Here is a 26,224-nt window from a genome sequence, read left to right as displayed (position 1 = left end):
CTCAGGTGTTGCCTTTATGTATGTTCAGGGAATCTGAGTGATGGACAGTGTGACAACTTCTGTGTTCTTGGAATGTTTATAAAGCAGAGCTTTGTGTGTCCTTGCCAAGCAGGACTGGGGGAGTGCGTGGGGCTGGTCAGAGATAAGAGCCTTACCTACAGCACTGTGTGCAGCTGTGCTCCTGAGGATCAAGGTGCTTAACTCAGTTCTCTACTAATTCCTCTTGGTTGTGTTGCCAGTTAGTGTATTATGGAATATTAGCTGACTTGCATAATTGTTTCATATACAAGGTATAATTATTTCCAAAGCATTGGACACACTACTGCTTTCTCTCCTAAGGCTTTGCTATTTCAATGTGCAACTGTAAGTGTTGCAGTTGTCCTAAAATACAATCTTAAAATGCTGATCTGATTTTTATATATTCGTCTCCATTCATTTCAAGTTAAATGAATTTCTGTATTTATATGAAAATGAATTTTCTTTCTAAAAGATGAGCCCTTGGAGAATGAGTGAAGCATTGCTTCACAGGATGGTAGGTTAAGAATACAAAACTGTAATGACTGAGAATTGTGTGCTTCATTCTGGAACTTTTGGAATATCTTTCATTGATTTATTCTGAAGTTGGAGTACAACTTGTCCAAAGTCAATACAAGAATTGCAATTTGAACTCATCTCCAGCATACAGAGTGTGACTTACCTGTTGTTTCAGGTATGTTTTAAATACTTTGCTGGCATGTGCTTGATGAGGAACTTCAGCTTCCAAATTATCACTGTGTGCTCTGAATTTAAATTGAGATGGTATTTAAAGAAGAGGGGCTGGAAATTGAAACTCCTTGAGAAGAGCTGTTCCCTTTAATAGCTTTTTTACTGATATAAAGATGTACAATATCATAACATTTTGTTAAAAGTTGGCTGTTTAACAAACTTTGTTTAAATACTTATCTCAACTTTTTGTTTTCCTAAGGCAAAACTAATGTAGGGCAAGAGAATGAAAAACTGAATTAGTAGCAAATGTACCTAGTGAATAAAGTAGTCAGATTTGCAGTTGGTCTTTTTCCAGCTCCTTGTGGTGATCTGGATCTTACTGACACAGGTCAGATATGGACCCAGTTAGACACAAGGCTTGACAGCTGCTGTGGTATTTCAGTTTGGAGCAGGAGCTTTATTTTCCTGTTCCATTTGGAATGAAGAGCTGGTACAGAGCTAAAACTTGACCAGTGCTTGGTGGCCTCTTTAGAAAGAGCAGTTGTGTAGAAGAGCAAAACTCTGCTGAACAAAATGGTCCTGCTCTGCCTCTCTGCAAAACAAGATCTGATTCTAACTGGGGTGTACTCATTTTTTTTTTTTTTAAGATGTGCTAAGGTAAGGTCATGTGAAATTGTTCCAAGTTGGTCCCTTACTTCTTTGCAGAAGGCTGTGTAGGCTGTGGTGCTCTGGGTACCCTTGAGTATTTTTTGAGTGCCAGTTAGGAGGAGTATTCATTACTTACTCTTACATTGTGTGCTGTGTAACGATGATGTTTGGGTTGCTGTGTGAGGAACTGCAAAGAGGAACAGACCCAACTGGAAGCTCTTTGTCTCCCAAAAGGACTTTGTAGATTGTCTGGGTTTGAGTAAGAGTAGTCCCCTAAACTTGTTTGCCATCCAATTGTGTTCCACATTTGAGGAAGCAGTGTTGAGATGGGAGAGGAGAGGGACCCTTAAAGTTTTCCTGTAAGTGGAGGATATTGGGCACAGAGTGAAGTCTCCCCTTGTAGTTGCCCTGAAATCTCAAACACAGTCAGCACTTTCACCAGTAAGAAAACATCACCCGAGCCATGAAATGGGAGTTTGTAGTTTCACAGTCAGTGTGAGCGTGGGCTGATGGTGAAAGGGGTTTCACAGCCTCCCGTCTGCCACAGCCTGCACACTTCTCTCTCTTCTGCTGGCACTTGCAGACTTTCTGCTTGATGAGAGAATCTCTGACTAACCAGTTGTTTTTGCCAATTTAGTTCTCCACTGGATTGGTTCCCTGGTATGGTTAACTCCGTGGTCACACAAATATTTGTGCTGGCATAAAGGAAGGAATGGTATTTGGGCAAGAATAAGTGGCTGGGGGCTAAGTACAAGTTAAGTGCAGTACACCCTTAGCATGTGATTTCACAAGGAGGTTGAAGAGCTCTAAGTTTATTCTTCTACTACCAGAGAACCAGCTCATTTTTGTACCTGGCCATTCCCTGTCTCTGCCTTCCTTGTGCTGCTGCTGTGTGGTTCAGTATTTGCTTGTCTCTTGCTGATAACAGCTAAACATGCCCCCGTGGTTTTAGGGTTCATGACTGATTTGGCCACAGGTTTTGCAAACAGCTGCTCATGGCACCACAGACGCTTGTGGTGATGGGGAAAGGACAGGAAGATCAGCTGTGGGAGCCTTTTTCTATGAGAACACATTTTTACTAATTTTTGTTACTTCAAACTGTACTGTTAGTGGTACAAAGTTTCAATTTGTTTTTTTGCTGCAAGTTTCAATTTGTTTAAGGTTGTACTCCTGTCTCATGTATCACAGCTTGAAGGTCCCAAGCCACCCTTTCTGTTTGTATCACTGTTGTGATGAGGAGAGTAAGCATCTATATTTTGGTTCCACGCTTGGGTCACAAACTTCTGAGAAAGGGTATAAATTGAAATACAGTTTTGTGTCTTGTGTGGTGCTACTTTGAGTGATTCAGGCTTGAATTGAACTCAGGATCCAACAGATCTTCACATGAGAAGCTTTCAGTTCAATTTCTGCAGCGTATTGTAGTAGAAATCCTGGTGGTGAATGTTTGGGTTATATCAGAGTGGTGAAGTGGGTATTCTGTGTAGACTGTTACTTTAAATAGATTAAATCTTTCTGGAGGTGTTTGGTTTGCCACTAAGAATGAAACTCTCATTACATCACTATTGTCAGTGTCTATGGGTTATAAGGAAACCGCCTCAAAGTTGTTGTACTTTTTCCTCTCCTTATCCACGGGGCGTGTCCTGTCCTGAGCAGTTAAATATTGACTGTGTGCCTAATAGATATTAACTGCTTCATTTGGGATACGATTAGAAATATTAGTGTATATTCAACTTATTTAATGAGACTGGCCTGCATTTTTTTAAATCTGTTGTAATAATAATGAGACCTTTTGGGAGTTAGTTAGGGAGAGGTTTTTTTCTCTACTCCAGTCTGAGTCAGAGCAATAAATGTGTTTCTTGGTGGTTACTCTCCCCATCCTGTCAAGCTGTTTAGAATCATCTTAATGTAGGTTACAGACTGTGCTCAGTGTTTCCTCCCAAGACATTACTTTATACTTAGTAAACAAATACCTCCCTGTGTGGTTTTTTGGAGGTATGTGTTTTGCATCCTACAAGACTACTCAGTTGAAAGGTTCTCTAAGACAATTTGGGATGTGAAGAAAAGAAAAAGGCTTTTGATAACCTGAGATAGTTTTATTGGAGTTGCAGTAGGTGAATGCATCTTCTGAAAAATAAATTAGTCTTGGTAACTTACATCTGCAAATAGAGCTGATATCTTAAAGATTGCTGTCACTTTTAATTATTCCTTGTTTTGACAATTACTTAATTATTTAAACTGTTTCTCTATATGATCATGTGAAGTGTGGGGGAGATACTCTCTGTTCAGAGGTATTTATTTATTGTCTAAATGAGTTAACTTCTATCACAGTGTTCTAGCTCTCCTTGCTACCAAACAGATGATTGCATTTCTTGAGACAGCTTGAAAATGTGGTGCTAATAGACTCCTAATTGGCAAGTGCAGTCTCAGCCTTTAGACTGCCAGTGTTGTTTTTTTGTTAATTACACAGTAACTGTAACTCCTGTAGCTGCAGACATTTGCTCAGAAAAATCCAGTAATCTTAGCATTAGTGAGTAAATAAATAAATCGTGCCTGTGTTGAGCCCTTGTGAAATTGGTTTGTTGCAAATTCACGGTGCCATTTGAAATGACGATCTCTGTGTGGACAGGGACCAGAAACTGGGTCTCTGAGGCAAGTGGAACAGCTCCTGTTACCTTCTTAGGATATGAGTTACTTGATCTCCTGGAGGAACCAGTTTAACAATGGGATACCTATGAAAGGAGGGGAAACATCATTATCCTCCACAAATAAACATGGCTTGGAAATGTGAAAGTTAATTTGTCTGTAATTGACCAGACTCATTTCACAAAGGAACACTTGCTTTCAGAAGTGCATGTTTTTGGGGTTTTTGTTTGCCAAGCTGCACTTTACAGTTAATGTGAGATACCAACCTGAAAATTTCAATGAAATAACAATATGACATTGCTGTTGTAATACTTATTCTCATTGGTGTGTTCTTACTGCTCGTGACCGTTTTTGGACACTCAGCTGTGAATAGCTCTGGAAGAACATTTTGTCATTAACTATTAACCAGGATTTCTTTGTCCAGCTGCTTAATACAGCAGCAGCAGGACTGCTAGGTTGTCACCTGCCTTCATGGAAAATAGAATGACTAAAGACAATTGGTATTAAGCGAGTTTAGTCAGTTTAGGATTATGGTGACTACTTTTTATTCTTGGATAAACTTGTAGCAGAAGAAATGTGGTGATTCAGGTTTATTAACAGATGAAGGATCTGAAGTAGGAAAGTACTGGAGTTGTTTTGGTTTGGTTTTTAAGTTACTCTCAGAAAACTAAATAATTGTGCCATTCCTGGGAACTGGCAGTTCAGGACTAAAGGCCTGAGGGCAGAGCAAGTTCAGGAAGAGGACTGTATCTTGTCTCTGCCTGTAAAATCTTGGATGCTCCCAGCTTATTCTGCAGAATTATCACTGCATACTTGCCTTTGCTCTTTCCACAGTGTAATGGGCATCTTCTGACATTGTCAGTTATGATGCTGAGGATGTTTCCCCTTGCACAGCCCTGCTTATGCTGAAGGTGTACAGAGTACTTGCTGTGAGACTGCAAAGTCGTAATTGCAGTTTAATTATAAGATGTTGAATTTCTTGTTCTTTCTTCTTAGCAAGGTGGGATGCAGAGAAAGGTTTAGTGTTTTGAATAGCTTCCTTCTTGGGAAGAGGGAGAAGATAGTTTTAGAGACACTGAAGCAGAAGTTTGAAGGACCTTGACTGTGTGTTCTCCTCTGTCTGTGTGCAGTGGAGTCAAGAAATAAGGTTCTTGCATCCAGACGTATTCCGTGTAATCTTACATAAAGATCTTCCTTATATTGTCTGCCATGTACTGGTCTTCTGGGTTGGATTTCAGTGTTGGATAGGAAAGGAAATTGTGCAGGCGCATTAGATGTATTGAGTGTAGCAGCTCCTGCAGCTCTTCATGGAATAGTGGAATAATTCTTACTTTCAGCCTCAAATAGCAAATAAGTAGACTGAAAGGAACCAATTTTGAGAACAGAAGCTCATCAGCTTTTCTGTAGTGACATCGGTATTCATTTTCTGGTTTTGATTATTTTCCAGAAGTAAAAGGTCTGAATTCTCATGTTGAAGTGGTGCATTTTGGGTTTTTTGCAAACAATAGCAACTGTAGAATTAATTCCAGTAAGCTTAGAAACAAACTTAGTAAATGATAATGCACTTTACTTTAAAATATCTAGGATAAAGGCAGTGATCTCAAGTGTTTCTCACTCCTCCTGAATACTTCCTGCTTAGCAATTCCACAGCAGGACATTTGCATAAATGAAGGAAAACAACAGCTTATGAACCTGCAATTCGATTATTTTGTATAAGCTGCTGTTTCCTCTTCCTTTCTCCTGCTCAGAAGTGCAGTTCAGTGTCTGCCTCAGCCTTAGGACATTTTCCAGGGTACGAGGCCATATTAAAAGTGCAGTTGAAGGTTTTCTGGCTTAGTTGCTTCACCTGCTGCTTGGGCCACGCTTGTGTTGATGAGATACATGTCTCAGGCTCTCCTTGCTAATACTCTGCTGCCACACAGGTGGAATGGGGAACTGTGCAGCTCATGGCTGTGTAGTTAAAGGCAGGAGGAAGCTGCAAGCCCTTCACAGGCAGTCTGGGTGTTAGGAATAGAGAGCAGCTTGTGTTGGAGAAGGTTTGGGATGTTCAGTGTGTGTGATTTATGTGCAGTTGGGATGCTGTTGTCTGACCCTGGCTGCCTTGAGCCTGAAGGCCTGGAGGGAGGAGCTGGAGGAATTGGATCTCTGGAGACAGCAAAGGTTTAGCACTTCCAGAATGGGACTCCAGGCAGATCTGTTCGTGTTAGTGAACTTTGCTCCCAGTCTGATCAGAGAAGAACTTCTAACAGGTGCTTATTGTTGGCTTAGAGGAGTTACCTGTACTCAGATTTAATCCTCAAAAATGATGGCAGAAGGTAATTGATATTGCAAAGTCCAGGAGTGCCTGGGATGTCACAGTGCCAAAGTGGTGATATGGCAGCAGAGAATGATCAGTTTGTGTGTTAAAAGCTTCAGTGCCTTCATTGTTTAAACTTTAATCAGCCCTCCCTGGTGGATTAACAAGCATGTATTTAGAGTAATGCTTAATTTGTAATAAATCTGGAATTAGGACAATGTTTTAATGGTACTCAGCTTGCAATGAAGGGATCGCTGAAACTACAAGGATCATTAAGCATGGCCCATTAATGTTGGGGTGTGTGGGTTTTGGCAATATTAAACTCCATATAACTGCATGTTCATTGTTCTGTCCTCACCAAAGACTCCATCAACTGACAAATAATTGTAACAGTTTTTTGAGTAGGGAAAGTTTGGATTATTTAGAATTCATTGTGATTAGTTGTGATCCATTGTGAATGGATCTGTGCTGTTCACAGGTGCACTGACTCTCCTGCAATGTTCTTGGTTTTCCAAATAAAATCTCTTACCTGTACTATTCAGCTGGTACACTCCAAGCATGTGTGGCATCAGGAGGTTTCCTTGGCCAGTTTGTGCATTACTATGAGCTTAGTGCTGTTACAGGCTCCTCATGGTGTCAGAAAACTCTGGGAGGAATTTTTTGGTGAACACATTTCACGTGAGTAGTGAGTGAATGGTTGCAAAGAGCACAGAACTGCAGGAGCTTTAGAGGGTGAGTGAGGCTTATCTAAGCAGTGGTACCTTTTGGGATCATCTTAAAGCACTAATGCCACATCTTCTGAAATTCTGAAAATTTGAGATACTTCCTATACGCAGAGGTCACTACAGAACGTTTGGAAGGGTGTGGTGTGTCATACCTACTGTCAGTATTATTTTTTCTGTGAGGTTGGTGTTTGGTTTCTTTCATTTCCTCCCCATCTTCTGCCTCCATTCAAGGTCACTCTCAAAATTTTTTGTGGTCAGAAAAAGGAAGTCTGAGGCATACAAGTGAGTTGAAGTTGCACAGCTTCAAAGCTCGCTGGTGCCTCATGCTGAGCGTAGCTACGACTTCCTTGTCCTCTGAAAACTTTTACCCCTTTTGTTTGTTGTTTCGAAAGAAGGATAGGATTTTATCCTGCTTGTAAATATTTTTCTCTCAACATTAAAATATTGTGCCCCAATCTTAGAAAACTCAGTGACTGGAAGTACATTAAAAGTCTGTATTGAAGATTTCTTAAAATACTTGAGCTGTGGGCTTGAATGTGGTCTCTCAGTTCTGTGGGCATACAAGGAAGGAAGTAGCACTTGTACTAGTTTGGAGGAGGACTTAAGGCCCCACCTTATGAGCATCTGAAACCAGCTTTTCATCTTCAGGGAAAGTTACACTCAAAGTTATATGAAAGCTGCAAAGCCCAGAGAAGCTCAGTTGATTGGAGGGTGTAAGCTGTGGTGATAAGTGCCTCAGTCTCTCTCCCCCAAAGTAATGTATTTAAATTTTAGTTTTATGTTGTAATTGTCTACCAGGGTTTATTTGGATTGACATTTTTGTGCTGATACTTTATTTATATAAAAAACATTCTACGGAAGTGTCAGTTCGATTAGATTTAATTTACGCTTTGTCTTACGTGGTCAAACCTTTGTTTCCAGTTGGAGTTGTTTTACCTGACTGCATCACAAATAGAGAAAAATTAAAGATAAATCACGGGACAGAAAATTCCTGATGGCATTTGCTGACTCTTGAAGGTTGAAGTGCAATCTGAATTCTATAATGAGATGTAGTTAAGTGTAAAAAAAAAAAGTTAAAATTGTTGCAGCTTGGTTGTTACAGAATAAGAAAACCTGAAGTGTAAGGAGCAGAGTAGCAAAATAAGTGTGAAGACTGAGCAGTAGTAAATTGAGCAATGTAATTACAGTGTGCATCTGGAGGTCTCTTTAGTTCTGCAGTTACCAAAGGTTACACAAATTCCATATGTCAGTTTTTTGGACTATACAGCTACTGTTGTGTGACCATAGGGTGTTGAGCTTTGAAAGAGATCAAATCCACAGGAACAGGAGCTGCAAAGGAGTGACTCCAATCTGATGTGCCAGGTGGAAGCTCACAAGAGGCAAGGAGACTGAAAACCTGCATAGGGCAGTGGCAGCATTGTTGTTACATCTGAATCAAAACCAGAGTTGCTGTTCAGTGTGTAACTGTCCCACCAAAGGGTCAACTGTGGCCTCAATGCAGCTGTTTCCCACTTGTTTGTGGAATTGGTTTTCATGCTTAAGTTTAATCGGATTTGTCACAAGAATGCTTTAAGTATAATTGTCCTCTAATTTCAACTAAAAAAGTGACCTAAAAACTAATACTGGAAAGCAGTGGAAATACTATTACGGTGTTCTTACTATGTAAGATAAAAGGAAACGTTTTGATTCATTCTACTTGATGGAGTGTAGCATTTTTTTTAGTAAGTTACTTTTTAAAGAATGTTTTTTGAATTAAGTGTAATGAAACAACAACACTATTAAGCCTTTAAAAATGGAACTGCAGAAACATGCATTTGAAGGGAAGATAGTCTGTAATGGGTGAAGTTTAGGAGATGGTAAGTGAAGAATGTGAGGGTGGGTGTTTGGAATGAAAATTTCCCATTAAAAATGGAGAAATAAAGAGATGACTCTGGACTTTAAATGAAGGTACACATTGTATAGAGGTGGTACAAGCCCACAACCAGTGTTATCAACGTGGCAAAATTCTTCATGAGCTTGAGAAGTTACTTACTACCACATATTAAGATACATAAAGCAGCCACGTGTCTGTTGGTGAACCACAAGGGATTGTTTTATATAAGAGTAGGAAAGTATTAACACTGACATACTGCAGCGAATCTGCAGTAGGAGAGGTGAAATCAGTCTTAAATCAAGTGGGGGAGGAAGTGTTTGTTCCTTGCACAAACACACTTTAAAACTGCCATGTTCCCTGCTTAGTGTTCCCAACATCTGCAAAAAATAATTCAACTGTAGCAAGCAGTTACAAAACCATTTAGGATATAGAATTCTGCAGTTGGGAACTTCTGAGAGGGGGAAACTTTGAAAGGGAAGACTTCAGTAAGGTGCAGGGCTGATATCTGTAAGTGAGAGGCCTGAGTTCTCTATCAGGCTGCAATGTAATTTTTAAAGTCACTGTTCTTTTTGACAGTGTGTGTGGTGGATTTGGGGCTGTTTTGTTTACTTGGTAGTCTTTTGTGATTAGAAGTTGTAATGCACAGGAAATAGCTTTATAGTTCCTTCCTCCCACAAGTTGTAATTCATTTGTGGCCACCAGGATGTTTTTCTTGGCTTATCTCTTTCTGTGCAGTTTGCCTTGCACATCTGCCACATAAATTATGAAACTGAACTTGAAAAGCTGAAAATGTATTTCAGATCCTACTGTACATCATGGAGATGGTATCATTGGTCAGAAGGAGTATGACTGCTCCTTGCATGGAAGGTCTGGAATAATACCTGGCATTCATGGTATTGACTGGTGTCCCATTTGTCATGGCTCTGAGGAGTGGCTGAAAAATAAAGAACTTCGGACGGTCAAGTATCACTAATGTTGTGCTGTTACCTCTGTGTAACCTGAGGTATTTCACCAGGCATTTTGGCAGATGGGCCCCCATCTGTTTCTTTGTTGAATGTGGACTGCTGGCTTCCTATTTGGTATCCATATGTTTTATCTGTAAGGCTCTAAATCTAAGCTGCATGTTTTATAACAAAAGTGACATTACTGACAGGAGCAAAATGAAAATGCATTAAGTTTGTTACATGTTTTTTAGTTAGTTTGTCTTCGCCCAGCAAGGGGAGAGAGGCTGCCTGAGATTGAATGCATGAGTTCACTGAAGGGAAAGAGCAGCACCATCTTTATTTTGGAGGGCAATTAATGTCTTCTCTGAATAATTGTTAATAGCATTAGGCGCATAGATTCCTGAATATCCATTGTATTGTTTGGGATAACAGGTGGATAAATGGTGTCTTCTGTCTGTCAACCAGTCTGCACATTGAGCTGTCTAGGATAATGAGTGACAGTGTCATAGGGTAGTGAAATCTTACCCCGAAATACATTTTTAAATCTGGTCCTGAAATGCATTTTTCTGTTTGACTTTATATGAAATCCTTCCAGTTTCTTGGAACCCAAGTTTGGACCAGCGATGTGAAATCCTTCAGAGCCTGGAGGAAGGGATGCTCACAGAAACAAGTGCAGTTGCTGATGCTGCCCCTGGTTTTGGGGTGCTGTTGCTCCGTGTCCTGGCCCCGGTGGTTTGGGGGGCAGTGCTGTGCCGATCGGGATCACTTCTATTTTAGCTCACCAGTTCAAACGCTCTGTTGAAAGTATTTCATGCCCAGATGGATAAGTATTAAATTATTTTTTTAATTGGCGAAAGTGTTTCTGGAAACTAATTAACAGTTTAATAGATGCCAAGATTCCTACACCTGGGAGTGGGGGAGATGTATCCTGTACTCGGTCAAGTTGTGTAGCTTTATTTACTGTGTGTTCTCAGTAGTTGAAACCAACTTCTGCATGCAATTTCAAAAAGGATCATTTAACATTAAAGCTACTTCTTTGCATTCTCAGAAAGCTTTCCCTCTATTTCCACCCCTCCTTTACAGGAACCTTTTAATCTAGCGACTAAAAATAGTTCAGATGCATGACTCATAGGAGTTGAATGGTGAGATTGAGGTGGTGTTCACTCCTCTCTGAGGGCTTCATGTTAAGTGCATGTGTGTCTGTGGGTGGGGGTCTTCTACATAACTGGTTTGTGAAAATATTGCCTTGTCTCTTCTCCAGATGTTGAATGTTCACTTGGCTCATTATGTAGTGCATTCAGTCCTTCACTCTTTTAAAAAACAAATTCAGCTGCAATCTCAAATGTCTAGAAGCAACTCTACATTATATTAGTGTCATTTTGCCTTAAGCTGTCAGCCCCTCTACTGTTTTTTGGGAAATCTGAGCACAAATTGCTGCTGTTGCATTTGGATAATACTCCTAAACCTGCACCGTGGATCCTGTGGGCAGTCACTCGTGGTCCCTGTCTTGTCTTCTGGGTGACCGCGGCTTCTCAGCCAGGAGGAGCTGTTGGGAAAAGCAGCTGCTGGGGGACAAAGGCGGTGCTCAGACTGCAGGGCGGGGAGCTGCTCAGCCTCCGGGAGTGAGTTACTGCTGCCTTACTCCCGGGCTTTACCCCCGTGCTGGTAATGCACCATCCCCTAGAGAATGCACTGCACTTGGCACCTGGCTGCCTTGCCGTGGAAATGGTGGGAGATAGGAAAGGTGAATAAATGAACCATGTGCGTGTGTTCTTCTCTATTCAGTTCAAGCAGACTTTCCTTGTGCTGTGGCTTAATGTTTTCTTAACTATTTTGTGCATTTAGGAACCTTCTAGTTGGATAATGCAGTCCATTCAGTTTTAGATCCAAGAAGCACCAGCACAGAGCTGTGAAATTGTTTCCTTACTGGGGTTTGTCCATGTGGAATGTCAGGACTGTTACTGTAATGGTCTCCTTTGCTATGTCACCAGCTGAGGTGATGAGATTTGATTCAGAGTCAGTAACATCTGTTCTGTCATGACCAAAGTTAAAGTGTGCTTTGCCTTTATTCACTGTGAAAGTCACAGGAAACACAGAGAAAACTTTCTAAAAATAAGGAAACTAACAAAATTACTGAAAGAATGAGATTAAGCTATTAGTATGTGAGATTGCCTATTGAAAGGATAATGTTAAACATGTTATTCAAAAGATAAAATCATGTTGTGTCTGTTTTGGCACATTAAATTGCAAAAGGTTGAAATATTTGCTTCTTATAAGACTTTGGCACCACACTTCAGTGCTGTAGAGTAAGAGAGCTTCTCTTGTCCTCTGTTGATCCAGACCCTGCCTGCTCTAATAGACTAATTTCTTTCTTTAAAAAAGAAATAAAATTCTTCAGTGTTGCTGTTTGTTTGAATAGCATTAATGTTCATACTGGATGTATGGTACATACACGTGAGTAAAGCTTGAATTTTTTATTCTTCTGCGTTTAGTCCTTAAGCAGATATTTGCAGAGTGGTGTCTCATTGGAAACTGTTAATGGCGGTATAACGTACAAAGTTTCTCATCTCAGCTTTCCTGGTATTTTAGTGTTCCCAGTTGTAAAATTAAAAAAAAGGAAAACAGAAGGTGCATAAGCCAGTGGTGTCCTTGGAGTAATAGTTAAAGGCATAATATTGTGCACATAGGAGTCCCATGTATACGTGATACTGTAATTGGTTTGAAATATACATTGAAAAAATGTAACCGTGTAGCCAGATTTCTTGTTCCCGCGGCCGGGTCCCTCAGCGCAGTGGGCAGCCTCCCAGAGGCTCGAGACGTGTTTCTAATTAGCCTCACCCTGTCCAATCCAATCCCTTTATCAGCACTATAAAGAAACTGTTGTAGTGTCCCCTCTCCGTGGCTTCTGGTTATTTTAGTTGTCATAAGATTAGACGTGGCATTTCACAAATCTTGTGTGGCTCCGGTGCCCGGCGTCGTTCTGGTGTCCTCGGTGACAACCGCCCACATCATCAGCGGCTCTAATCCCGACCTGCTTTTAACGGAGCGCTCTGACTCTCGCCCCGGGGCACACTCAGAGCTTTTACATTTGTGCAGAAACGTTGGCAAAGATCTGTTAGGCTTTCTGATTCCTTAATATGTTTTCAAGTAAGTTCCATTCTGAATGGATGGATAGGGATTTATTATTCTCTCATTACCTTCCGTGTATAAATACCTCCTTTTCTTGTGGTGCTTATTTTTTTGAGTGCAGGTTAGCTGTCCACGTGCTGTTGGAAGGTTTCTGCATGTTTAAGAAACTGCTGGTATTTGAACCTCCGTACAGAATACTGAGTTTATGTGGTGTTTGAAGATCTGAAAATTTGATATATAACACTCTCCCTTTCCTGATGAATGGTTATCTTAGGAATAGTTCTTCCAAAGAGCATTGCTCCCAAAATCTGGCCTTGAAGTGCAAGCTTCCTTTATGAGTTGTAATTTCCAGGGGGGTGAGGGAGCAGACCACCATTGATCATTGAAAAAATGTGGAAGATAGAGGAGATGCTTGGGGAGGGAGCATGGAGTGGAAATATCTGTGTGATATTCTTTAGGAAAGACCAAGGGCACTGAAGTGTTTACTCCTTCTAGTGCTTTATGCTGGATCCAGGATTCTCACCAGAGCCTTAAATCACACGGACAAAAATTGTTAAATCTTTTCCTTTAGCAGGTTTGCTGGCAGTGTATTTAAATCATTGCTACGAAATGTTGTTTGAGGGTTAATTTTAGAGGAGACGTCAGCTGAGAAAATATTCTTCCATTTATGTCACTGGCCATATGCAGAGCCTTGTGTCCCCACATTCATATTTCCAAAGAGTTTCTGATTTAAGGTATATGGTGTAGGGAGAATTAGGGTGGGATTTTTTTTTTCAGTGTGAAACCAGTAATGATTGATGTGGATAATTAGTTCAGGCACAACAAAACTAATTGTAATGTTACCAACTGGAAGCTATTACTAGAAGCAGTACAGTTATAGTTGTGTATAAGTGATTGTAATCTCCTAACAGATAATTGACTTCAGTTGGAGCATATGAATCTGTGGAGAACACCTTGTGGTCCTGAGCAATGAAAAATTTTCGCTCTGAAACAAGCATTTCAATTCAGGATGTAGTGTTTGTTTAATTTTTTATAAGCATCTTGGGCGGAAGTACAGTGGTCTTACTTTGCCAGCATAAAAGTCGTTTTAAAAAGAATTTCTTAGTCTGGAAGAGGAAAAAAATTCTTTTTCAGTAATTATTTTGTGGCTATTTTACAGGAGGGGAGAAACCAACTGATGAAGCACTAATATCTTACTGAGAGCAGAATATACCTCATGCCCATCAGTATTGTCCTTCTGAGCATTACAGCTTGGTTCATGTATTGTGTAAAATCAGAAGCCTGAACAAAGTAGGCAGGTTGGAGTCTGTTGAAATGAAACACAAATAGAAGTTTTCTGCAGATACAATTATCATTTCCTAGTGGTCATGTGTATTTATGTCCACATTGTGGGTTATGTTCAGTGTCTGCTGATAGGGAGGAGAAAGACAGGGCTGCTTTTCAAGTCTGCCTGTTCTGTGTGTCATCTGTGAAGTGTTCCTGCAGTCTGTAAGGTTTTATTTTCATACAGCCCATCCACAAGCTGCCTTTCATTTTCCTCTTTCAAAGAAAAGTGCTGAGGATAATCTCAGACCCGTAGGATTTTTATCCTCTTCATGCCTGAAAGTTGAAGTGCTTTCCAATTATTGCAACTGTAAAGGTTGAAGTGGCAGATACTTGATGAATGTTTTGGCTGTACCTTCACAGATTCTCTGATCTGAGTTTTATATGAGGACATACAGAATTTCTTGTCCCCTCTTGCTACCTGCTTGTTCTCCCTAATACCAGCTAAACAAGATTCTTACCTCAGATGACAGAACTGAGATATGTTCAATGCTGCTCTCCCCTCTCACATCTCTCCCCTTTCACCCTCTTGCTTATTTTTTGGTTTTTTAGCATTCTTGTAGGCTATGACACCTGGACCCAGGTAGCATCTTTATCTCAAATGTACAAATCACAAAATGTAACTTAGAACAAAATTTGAAGCTCTTTATAGTTGATTGAATTCTTTGAAAAATGCAGATAAAATTGTGAACAAAGTAGGAAGGATTTCAGGGTACCTGGTACAACAAGTAATTTTCAATATATATCACATGATAGTTAATAAAATGCATGTAAACATTTAAGAGAAAATGTGTCTTTTTTTCTGCTGCAGTTGGAGATGGTCAGGTATTTACAGCTATTACACACTGACTTTATTAGCAATGTCCATTTATTCACTTAAGAGGGATTTAGTCTCAGACTTAAGCTACCTGGTCAGTGTTGCTGTAAACTGCAGATGCAAACATTTAAAGTTGCAAGAAAATTAAAAGCATTTTGCTGACTGTCACAGTGTGGTTCCATAGAGATGTGACAGTGCCCTCTCTTGGCTTTTGTAAACAATTTTATTTTTTAAAAAAGGAAATTATAGGGCAATCACTCGAGAGGGGTACAATAAAGAGTAAAAAGAATCAGTTGTCATTAATCTGTTTAAATAGACTTTAATGTAGAAGAATGTACCAGTTTGTGATGTTCACGTCAACTCTATTGCTCTACCCTTATTTTGACTGTAACTTTTCAAAATATATTTTTCCTGCTTAATCTCTTTGTCCACGTCAAAAGTTTCTGTAAGTGTTGTTGTCACGAGATTCCAGTGGTGCGGGGTCTGTGTGACCAATTTGGGGTGAATCCCGCTGTAGTCTGGCAGATCAGGGGGTTTGTAATCCCTGCCCAAGAAGTTCCTCTCTGTCAGCCCCGGGTGTTGAGGAGCAGCCCGTCCCTGCGATCCAGCAGCATTCCCTGGAAGCTGCCCAGGATAAACTAATCACAGAGCCCCCTCTGGTGTCGGAAAGTGTCCTCGGATATTAAATTTATATCAATCACAGGAAGTCTTGGCAATCAAGCTAGTCACTTTTTCCCTTCACATCTGGACATAAATTATTTTTTTGCTGCAAAGGTCGCAGGAATCATGGGTAGGGCAGGGAATGAGGGCCATAGAAAACATGGGAAAGGAAGAATAAAAACTGTATTTCCACCTTTTTAGAAATGGTTATTTTTAAGTGACCTGGAATGATGCCAAACTATACAACAGTGAAGTTTTTTTTTTTCTCCTTGAAGTTTACATTTGTTGCTGAATTAAATGTGGCTCTAAGATCCTTTGGTTTGGAATGGTTCATTCCATTAGATCTCAGCTTGGCATTTATAAAAGAGCTTTCTTCTAGTTGCTGAGAACAATAACTTTTCTGCAGGAGGGGTTTAGAAGTCGAGCATGTTTCTGTACTTAGAGAGGCTTAACTGCACCTTTTTTCTCTTGGCATTACTTAATTTCCCTTGTTTTCCTTCCGTTTCCCCCTTCCAGCCCCGCTGCTGCTTTAGCCACGTGCCCTCAGCTCTTGCACAGCCAATGTTGCTATTTATTTTTGAACACTTAAATTTGCATCTCTTCAAGCATTTTCCATTCTTAAATCCTTTGCTCTAAGAAATTAAGGAAATACTTCATTTCATGCTTCCCCCTCCCCAAGTCTCCATCAAGTCTCTCAAACAAATGCTGGAGGAGGGGTTATGAAAACAAGCAGAACCTTTCCATTCAGTTCCCTGCCTTTCCTTGCTTTGGACAAGGGAACCAGTGTGCTGGAAAATCCTGGAGCTTTGGGGTTGTGTTTTTTCCACGCACGTGGGAAATAAAAGTGGGATTGGTTTACATTTGTATGTACAGTAAAGAAAATACCAGAAACAGAAGCTTGAGGTGCATTCAGCATAAATGAATTTGTAAAACCTTAATTGCTGTTCTTCCAAACTACTGCTGTGTTCTTACATGCTTGTTGTAATATAGATAGGTTCTGTGAGCTTGCTGATTATTTATTCAGTTGTGTAGCTTATGCTCTCTTTAGACACAAAGTTGAATAAAATCATACATCAGGATCTGACAGCAGGAATTCTCATGCTGAGAATCCAAGATTAAGTCCAGAAATTTTATTCTGTTTTAACAATTACCTTCTGTGTCCCCTTTCAGACTTAAGGGGATTTCATTCTTGTTTCTGCTGTTTATAACTCCCAGTTCCAAGATCTTTGCTATCCTTATGCCAAATAAAATTGAGCAGGAGTTGCTTGAATGCTGCTTTGTGCAAACTCCTACATGGACAGAGGGATAACTGTTGGGATGACTATTGAGCATCTTGATTATTTTTTTCCCCCTCTTTTTAGGTCATTCAGGTTCAGAAGAGGTTCTTAAGCAGCAAATGCTTTCTCCACGTAGCATTATAAATCATTAGATCTTTCCTACAATTGAATTAATTTGTCGTTGTGGGTTGGTTTGTGTTGAAACTACAACCCTAAAACTTTTTTCTTAGCTTCTGAATCAGTTATGATGTACTTTTAAATAAACTTTGGAACTTCTGACATGCTAGGCGTATCAAACACATCTGGATGCTTTTAGGGGCACAAATGTTGCTGGGCTCATATGTTACCTGTTTTTAAAGATGAATTTAGAAAAAATCACGTAATTATTATTTTAATATTAACATCACAGAAAAAAACTTTTCTAAGTAAGCTTTTTTTGTGACCTCTGGAAGAGACAGTCCTAGCTCCTTGCAATATTTGCATTGCTGTAATTGTAACTGAGTGCTCTGCAGCTTCTCTTTTGCTGTTTTCCCTTAAATAATTAAATTCAAGCTAGGAAACAGGCTTTCTAGTGAATCTCATCTCCCTTACTTTAGTCTTCTGTGGGATTTTTTTTTTTGTTAGTTTTTCACTAACACCTGTTTGGTACTGATGTTCTTGATTTTCTCTTGTAACATTCCAAAAAAAAATCTTGCCTCTGATTGAGTTATAAAGCCTCTTGGAAGTAACTCTGTACCATCACAAACCTGTAAGCAAGCCATACCTAACTGCAGAAGCCATCAGCTTTGACTCTGGTGGTTTGGTTTGCGTTTTAATTTGACCCAAAGCCATTTTTACTGGACTGAATCCAGCTGTAATGTAATCCCCAGTTTCTCATCTGTATTCTTGAAGACTAATAGAATAGTAAAACCTTCTTAAAGATAACTTAAATGTGGTGTATAGTGTCCTCAGGGTAACTTGTGCACTAAAGCTGTTTTCTTTCCCACTCTGTAGAGGTATCTCATTAAGTGAGATCTGCACTAGTGTCATTATTAAGTTTTCATGTGTTTCTCAGTTTTGATGCTAATCTTCATGTGTGTGATTTTTTTTTTTTTTCCTTTGCAGCACCAATGTGGTTATGAATTATTCAGAAATAGAGTCTAAGGTTCGAGAAGCAACCAATGATGATCCGTGGGGACCTTCAGGGCAACTCATGGGAGAGATTGCCAAGTAAGTGATAATTTGACTCAGTGATGAAGAAAAGAAAGGTACATTTTATATAAGAATGTGAAATTTGGTGGTAAATCAACTCTGTGGTATTCAGATTGATAATGCCGAAAAGTTGCTGTAAATAAAGTCTTAAGTTTTGTAATGCATAATCATAGAATGTGTTGAAAACTGTCAAAACATAAAATGAAGCCCAGGTACTTTTTAAATTTGTGATTTTTCATGTATGTATCCTCAGAATTCTTTCAATATAGCTGACTTTTTTGGAGTATTTATTTTCAAAATGCTTTCTCATAACTTTTTCAAAAACAGCAAAACATGTTGAATTCTTTCTTGAGCTTTTTTTTTTTGTGTTAAAATCAGTTTGGAATTGGCATGTTTGATCAGTTGCAGTGGTTATTAGGGTATTCCTATTCAGCGTTATTTTCATTACAAATTAGTGAAGGTTCTTTTACTGCCTCAGATTTTTAGAATTACTCTTTTGTAGTCCTGGGATGTAAATAACTGTTCTAGGAGTTAAAACAGGAGGCAGCTTTTTCTGTTGAATGTCATCCGATGTGCCTGGGCTTAGATCACTCCTGCCATCTACTGCCAGCCCTGAGTGTGAGCAAGCTCTTGTGGCGGACCCGGGAAAACGACATTGCCCTGCTGCTTTTGTTCCCTTCTCTAGGGCTACGTTTATGTACGAGCAGTTCCCAGAGCTCATGAACATGCTGTGGACTCGGATGCTGAAAGACAACAAAAAGAACTGGAGGAGAGTTTATAAGGTGTGTAAGGATCAAGGCTGGGTGCTCATGCAGTGTCCTGGTGGAGTTCTTGTTGAGATAATCCTACGGTACTTTCTCCTCTAGCAACCTAGAATATCTTCCCTAACTGTTTTATAATTCTGTTGGTGAAGTCAAAGGTGTCTTTCAAATGCTGTGTAGGAAAAACCCAACGAATTTCTGGTTTTAGAAGCACATGAAGATATTACTTAATGAGCACAGAGCAATTACATTTTGCTGCTCTTCAGGTCTTTGAGTGGCACTCACAGTTTGAATCTACACAAAGGAGTTCTACAGAGCTACATGAGAAGGAGATGTTAAGTTACTGTGCTATCAGGAAAACATTTTTGAAAGAATTCAGGAATACCTGAAATAAAATGCAAACTAATCTTAATTTTCTGCCAATTTGTAATGTTTTTAAATTGTAGTTTGCGTTTGAATGGGCCAAATTTCCTTGCAGATCTTACATGACAATTTTATGTCCTAATTGCGTTTTGGAAAAGATCAGAGTCATTTGCGTTTTTCTTGTCTTTGGTACAGAAACTTTTTTCTTGAGGTTGTGTTGTGCTGCACTTAGTGTTGTTCAGTGTTCACTGAATTATGCAAATATAACCTCCTTTTTTAGAATTGATGTATTGGACTAGGTTATACTTTGTTTTTCTTGATGGCAGGATTGTAGCAAGACAATTAATTCTAAAGCATGGTTTGTGCTTTTCACAGGTGCTTGATGTTTTGTAGTCATAGTAATTGTTTTCCCTGAAGTACAATAGAAATTAATATTTAATGCTATCACACATAGCTGCTTAATGTTATAAAGACTCCTTAGAATTGCTTATCAGGTTAGGTTGGTTGAAATAAAATGGTAGTTTTAGCTGATAAAGGCACTACTTCAGAGAAAGTGCGTGATTTCTTTCCAGATACAAACCCTCAACATAAAGAGCTGAAATGAAAGTATTATTTAAACTTTGTTTGTTTTGTCACTTGTCTAAAGTTGTCCTGAAATGCAGTTTTGTATATCCATTGAATCCTGCAGAAGGCTTCTTAAATTCCTGTACGAGTTACCTTTCAGTGAAAGCCATTGGGAAAATGTGAACAAAAGAGGCAAAAGAAAATGCTTCATTTCACAGGTTAACTTTTTCTCCTTAATTGCTACTGCTTAATCTTAAAACAAGCAGTAGCTGATAAAGGTAACTATTTGTGATTTAGTAGTAACAAGCTAAAGTTTTAAAAATACAGTTTTGATAGTCTAAAGAGCAAAAGATTCACGTGAGGAAAATGTTTTTTCCATGGGACCCATATAATAAGCATTTATTTAAAAAGGGAAAGTTATTTACTAATTTGGGGAGGGGGGTAGGTTTGGGGTTTTTACAAAAAAAAAGGTAGAGTTTTTGTTCATGCAATCATAAGGTGCTTTGTATTTTTATAGTCTTTGCTGCTCCTAGCTTACCTCATAAGGAATGGATCAGAGCGTGTTGTTACAAGTGCCAGAGAACACATTTATGATTTGCGATCCCTGGAAAATTACCACTTTGTAGGTGAGCAATAGAAAAATCTTATAAGCAAATTAAAACAGTAGTTGGAGTTGTCAGTCACCTGAACCAGCTTAGAAGCTTCCCCAGTCTAATTAAAATGTGACTGTTGCCAGTTGTGTGAAGAGTGCAGAATCCAAGACGTGGGGCCCTAGAGTATTAATTAGTGAAGACAAGAACTCGCAGAAAAGACTGGCTAATAACAACAGAACCAACACAACATGAGTGTTGGGGTTTATATTAAAATATGCACTAGAGACTGGTCCCCTGTGGTGTCCATAAAGGAATAGCTTTAATCATATGGGAAGAAAAGGTTAGAGCTCCAAAACACACACATCTGTTTGAAGCTGGGGTTTTTTCCTCCCACCAAATAATATTTACAGTGCAAAGGCAGCAAGGCCAGTGTGTGTTTTGAATGTGAAAAAGGCTGGAAAGGAGCACATTTAGCTTATAGTACTTCCCAACTGAAAGCAAATTTTCGAAAAATCACTTCTGCCATGAGACTGAGTTCTTGCAATGAAACTTGCAAAAACTGTGCTAAAAAGGGTGATATTTTGAGGGGTTAAAATTGTTCAATTGGAGAATAAGAGTTGTGTCTCAGTCTTTGTTAATCACTGCTATGTTTGAGTAAACCATTCAGTGCAAGCTCATTTATCTAAATTTTGTGTTAATTGGTCCCTTTTAAACCGATGCACTGGACCTCATGCAGTAGTCACGAAATCTTTGACCGCTGTGTTTAGGACTCGAATTTTTTTATCAATTTGGTGTTCAGTATTGCTGCCTCTTACTTAACTATTTTCCTTTTTTCCTTCCCTCTTCCGTCCATCCTCTCTGTCCTGCATTACTTGCCCAGATGAGAATGGCAAAGACCAGGGGATAAACATCCGCCAGAAGGTGAAAGAAATGGTGGAGTTTGCTCAGGACGACGATCGGCTTCGGGAGGAGAGGAAGAAAGCGAAGAAGAACAAAGACAAATATATTGGGGTGTCCTCGGACAGTGTCGGAGGGTTCAGATACAGTGAGTACTGGCCTGCCTGGGGCAAGGATTGCCCATCCACTTCTGCTTTCCCAAAAAATCCTGTTTGGAGCCTTGAAATGCATCTGTGGATTTTGTGTTTGTTTCCTGGCATCTGTCAGATCTGACTTTAAGTACAGGCACCAAGGACGTTTCTCCTTGCTCCCAGCCCCTGCCATAGTTTGTAGCAGGGATCTGAGCTTGCACTGAGGCTTCCATCTGATGTATCCCAGCATGCCATCCATGATCCAGCTGCCAGTCTGTGTTTTCTTTGGCCTGAGTAAATCCTTGGCTGCTTTTAGTAAGGGATGAGTACCAAAGTCCCAATGGCACAAGGCTCTGGTTTGCTAGAATTGGTGATTTCTTTGAGAGAAGGGTTTGCTGTAAGAGCTCACTAGTAGCTCTTCAGGGCTTAAACTTCACCTGTGCCTGATGTTTTCTGGCTTTTTTTCTCTTCTTCTCTGTGAACCTTCCACTTAGATTTGATCCCTCTTGTTTTTTGACAGGTTGCTTCTCCATTCTTCCTTCTCTACATATGCAGAGTAGTTAAAAATTTCCAAGGCAGGATATTTCTTATTTTATTACATTCCTTTAGGCTTTTGCTACCTGCTTGGAATTGTGCTGATTCTCTTTTTAAGAAATACTTACGAGTCACTGTATTTGTACTTTGAGTACATGTCCCTCTGTTCTTGCACTGAGCTTATCTTTGACTTCTCTGTGCAGAGTCGTGATCTATCCTTGTAGGCTGGATAGAATCATTTCTCCATGTGCTCTTTAAGTATCATTCAGGTTTTTTAATTTAAAGGACTAGTTTCTTTGTCTTGTATTTAATTTTTGTGGTAAAGGGTTTTGAATTATTCCTTCATTTGTTGAGTAAAGATTAAAAAAGAGTCTTTCTAGCAGCACAAAACAAACCCTTTCCCCGGTGAGATTTCTAATCAAAAATATTCTAGTTGTTTAAATACAAAATGCTTGTATTAAGATTTTTTTTCATTAGTTTATTTTGTCCTGAAAGTACTGAGCTCTTACTTGGTGTCTGTTTTAATTTTAAAATTTCTATTGCACAGGAAAACCTCTCTAAAGGAGTCTGCATTAAAATGCTTGAGAGCCTGACATAAACTGAAATAAGGCCGTTTTATTCTCCTGCAAAATTTAACAGCAGTACATTTCTGAGCAGTGCCTCCTTTTCCAATGATAAAGATCTCACTGAGTATCTCATGGATTTCTAGCAGGTTCTCACTGGTAAAGTTTTACGGATCTAAACAAATATCATTAGAGACTTGCACCTATGTCTTTACTAAGACAATACACCTTATATGAAATGAAGTTATAAGACAGGTATAATTCAAATTTTGCACCTTGTAGTGCTGGAATCATCATTTTCATTTTATTAAAATGGCTTAGTTTAATACACCTTGAACATCACATGAGCTGCAATATCATTTGTATGTAACTTATAGTAGGGATTGTTTCACTGTCCTTTCTTTCTGCTAATCAATTTTACTCAGCCTATTAAAAAAAAGTCACTATTGTTTTACATATTTAAAAGATGTACAAAAAATTGCTTGTTCAGTGTGTATGATAGTCCAAAATACAAAATGTTTACATACAAATGTTGTGTAGAAACTGAGCAGGTTTGGTTTGCTCTATACATCTATATTTGAGCAGAAGATCTGATACAAGATCACAATACGAGTTAAAATGTGCAATGCTTCTGATAGTCAAGTCCTTGTTAAAATGTTGGTTTTTTCATTAGAATTAAACTCAGGTTGGCTGAGTGTGTATAAATATACAAGACATTAGTGTTTTAGACTTCCTTCATGTGATTGTACAGTAAATGTTCTTATTTCAAGTAAAATTGGCCGCTGTTTGTAATCTAAAATACCAGTATGGAGGTCTGGAATACTAAATTAGAAGAAAAAGGTTTTGATTTCTTGATAATAGTGCTCAGGAAAGATGTTCAGGGTATTTAGAGGCCCCTGAAAAGCTGAGTTGCTTTACTGCCTTTTCTTTTCTCATCTCTTTTGGAAAAATTTTTAAACTTCTTTTTAATTGCTAAGTGTGGAAAACAAAAAGTTATTATGCACGGTCTTTCAGTATTTTGGCAGTGTGTTTTTGTATATTAATGTCAGTGTATAAAACCCCCAGTGGTTTACCTGTGATCACACAGCTCAGCCAGGAATGGAATATCCTGCACTAAGGGGCTGTTCCAAGAGTGCCATGTGCCCTTTCTGATCTGCTTCTTGTGCCTCTGGTGCTTCTCCAGCAAGAGCCCAACAGTGTCCTGATGTGCTGTACGTTGAGCTTGTGTCATTGTCATAAACAGAAGTCTTTGCGTCTTCTTCCTGCCACTTAGTGATGGGCATTCCGTGCTGTGCCTGGGTTCAGCACTGAGGGAGCTTTCCGTTTGCTCTGTAAACTTGTACAGCTCGTGTGTGTAGGGCAGGAGGGCTTGAGAGGGATTCCAGAAACAACACAGCCTTTTTTTTTTTTTTTTTTTTGGTACCTTTCATAGTTCTTATCTGTGTCTTACCAGGTGAAAGATACGATCCTGAGCCCAAGTCCAAATGGGATGAAGAATGGGATAAGAAGTCAGCTTTTCCTTTCAGTGATAAGCTGGGGGAGCTCAGTGACAAGATCGGCAGCACCATCGATGACACCATCAGCAAGTTCCGGAGGAAAGATAGAGAAGACTCTCCAGAAAGGTGCAGGTACTGGAGTTGTTTTAACCTGAATTTATCTGTGAGCTTGCTCTTAAGAAGCAGTTTGGCATTGCTGGATATGAGTTACAGCCTTCTGCCGTTCTTTTTGTCTGTAGGGGGAAGCATATTTGAGTTCAGTACCTGCTTCCTGGGCTGCTGCAGGTCCCCCTGGCCTTGGGGAACAGTGTGGCTCTGGCAGTAGTTAACTGCTCTTGGCTGCCTTTCACCACTGCCCCAGCTGCTGGCAATGCAGGGAATTTGGCTGAAATATCCTAAGCTTTTCCTTGTCTCAGCAATTCAGTGCTCATGTGCCAGAGTGCTGAAGGCTGCCACTTAATGCTACACACAATGCTACAATGCTGGAGTGCCAAGGAAGAAAATTGAAATTGCTTTGACACAGTGCTGCTTCCCTGAGCTGATCGCAGGAAGAACAGCCTGCAGGTGATTTCTTTAAAAAAAAAAAATCAATTTCAGTTGGGGCTTTTCAAGAAAATTCTTGTATTTTACATCTGGTCATTAAATTTCTTCAGTAAGGGAGAAAATCTACGGTGCTTTGGCTACGGGAAGAACTTTACATCTGTCACACTTCAACAGGTGCATTGAATTTAATTACCTGGAGATCAAGTTTCTACTTAACAGAATCTGAAATTGCTGTAGAGAAAGTGCTCAAGTACAAGTAAAAATTCAAATTTTCACTGATATTTGATTAATATTTTTACAAGAATATCTTTAGATAGTCACACATGTATTTGAACATCAGAATACACATGCACACATCTGTGTGATGTAAAACTAAAGCAATTTTGCACAGAAACAAAAAATAATAATAATGGCAGCATTTCTGGGGGAAAGCCCATGTGCTCCTCTTGCTGAGGCATTAATAAATCATGAAACTGGTATTCTTTGCACACATCAGGGTTCCCTCTCAGAACTTAGTATCAATGGACTACAAAGAGAGGGGATCAGAAGAAAAGTAAACAATTTCACTAGTAACAATGGTACGTTTCTGTGTGCATTTCTGTACTTATCTTTCAAAAGCAACTTGTCCTATGTTGTTTGCAGACCTCACCAGCCACGTTTCACATAGGGGATGTACAGTAGACTTTTTTTTAAAATCTTGCTTCCTTTGTTTTATTTCTGAATGGCTCCTGTCTCTTGTGCTGGATAAAGTCCTGTATTTTTCAGTGGTGTAGACAGTCCTTTCTGCAGTCTAATCTTTCGCAAAAGCAGCTTATTTTGATGACTCTCCCCTGTACGTCTCTACCCCAAGTTACACTGCTGTTTTTCTCTGGCTAAAACTGCATTTTTCATTTTTGCTTCGCTCTTGTAACCCTTGTCTCTTCTGTTTATCTCCTTTTTTTATTTTATTTTTTGGTCCATGTCAGGTGGGGTATTTGGCTCAAAATTTATAAAAGTGGTAAACTTGGGACTGGGAATAAAAGGAGGAATTTTTGGGACATACATGAGCAAAGGCAGTTTGGTGCTTGAAGGTTATTCTGCTGCAAGAAGAAATCCAGGCTGCAGCATTTCAGCTTCTCTAACACTGCTTCAAATCCCAGCCTGGAATTTCTTTTTCTCTTCTCTTGGCATGGGGATCAAATACCATGGAAGGGATTTTATCCAAGGGTTTGAATGAAGAGGTCTGTTTCTACAGAAGCCATCAGAGGATCTAAGAAGATTGAACTGCAGGTTATAGTGTCTGTATTTATCCTTAAGGACACTGTAAATACATGCCATAGTGCATGCTCTATTAGTAAAATACTATATTTAAATATTAAAACTGAAGATGGCGTGAAATTTTAATTATCATATAACTTAAGCTCAAAATAACATTCTTTTGTAAATGCCTCATGAAATCTCTGCATTTGTGTTTTCACACTTCAGCAATTTTTTTTGTAGAAAAAAGTGCCAAAAATGTACTGGCTTATTTGTAGCCTGCTGCCATATAATAACAATTAAGTTGCCATT

General features: G+C 39.3%; 1 protein-coding gene across 1 annotated transcript in view; it reads left to right on the top strand.

Moving 5' to 3' along the window:
• The window catches only part of CLINT1 (clathrin interactor 1), a 47,344-nt gene that overhangs the window by 6,973 nt on the left and 14,147 nt on the right, over positions 1-26,224 (top strand). The window contains exons 2-6 of the mRNA XM_066197085.1: positions 18,145-18,249; positions 18,917-19,013; positions 20,437-20,545; positions 21,393-21,557; positions 24,091-24,265. Of these exons, the coding sequence (XP_066053182.1) occupies positions 18,145-18,249; positions 18,917-19,013; positions 20,437-20,545; positions 21,393-21,557; positions 24,091-24,265 (651 nt within the window). The remainder of the gene's footprint in view (positions 1-18,144; positions 18,250-18,916; positions 19,014-20,436; positions 20,546-21,392; positions 21,558-24,090; positions 24,266-26,224) is intronic.

This window comes from Chamaea fasciata, unplaced genomic scaffold (assembly GCF_029207755.1).
Source record: "Chamaea fasciata isolate MVZ Bird 193981 ecotype frontalis unplaced genomic scaffold, bChaFas1.0.hap1 SCAF_15, whole genome shotgun sequence".
NCBI classification, from domain to species: domain Eukaryota; kingdom Metazoa; phylum Chordata; class Aves; order Passeriformes; family Sylviidae; genus Chamaea; species Chamaea fasciata.
The sequence above is the reverse complement of the archived record's forward strand: the minus strand, read 5'-3'. Positions and strand labels throughout refer to the sequence as shown.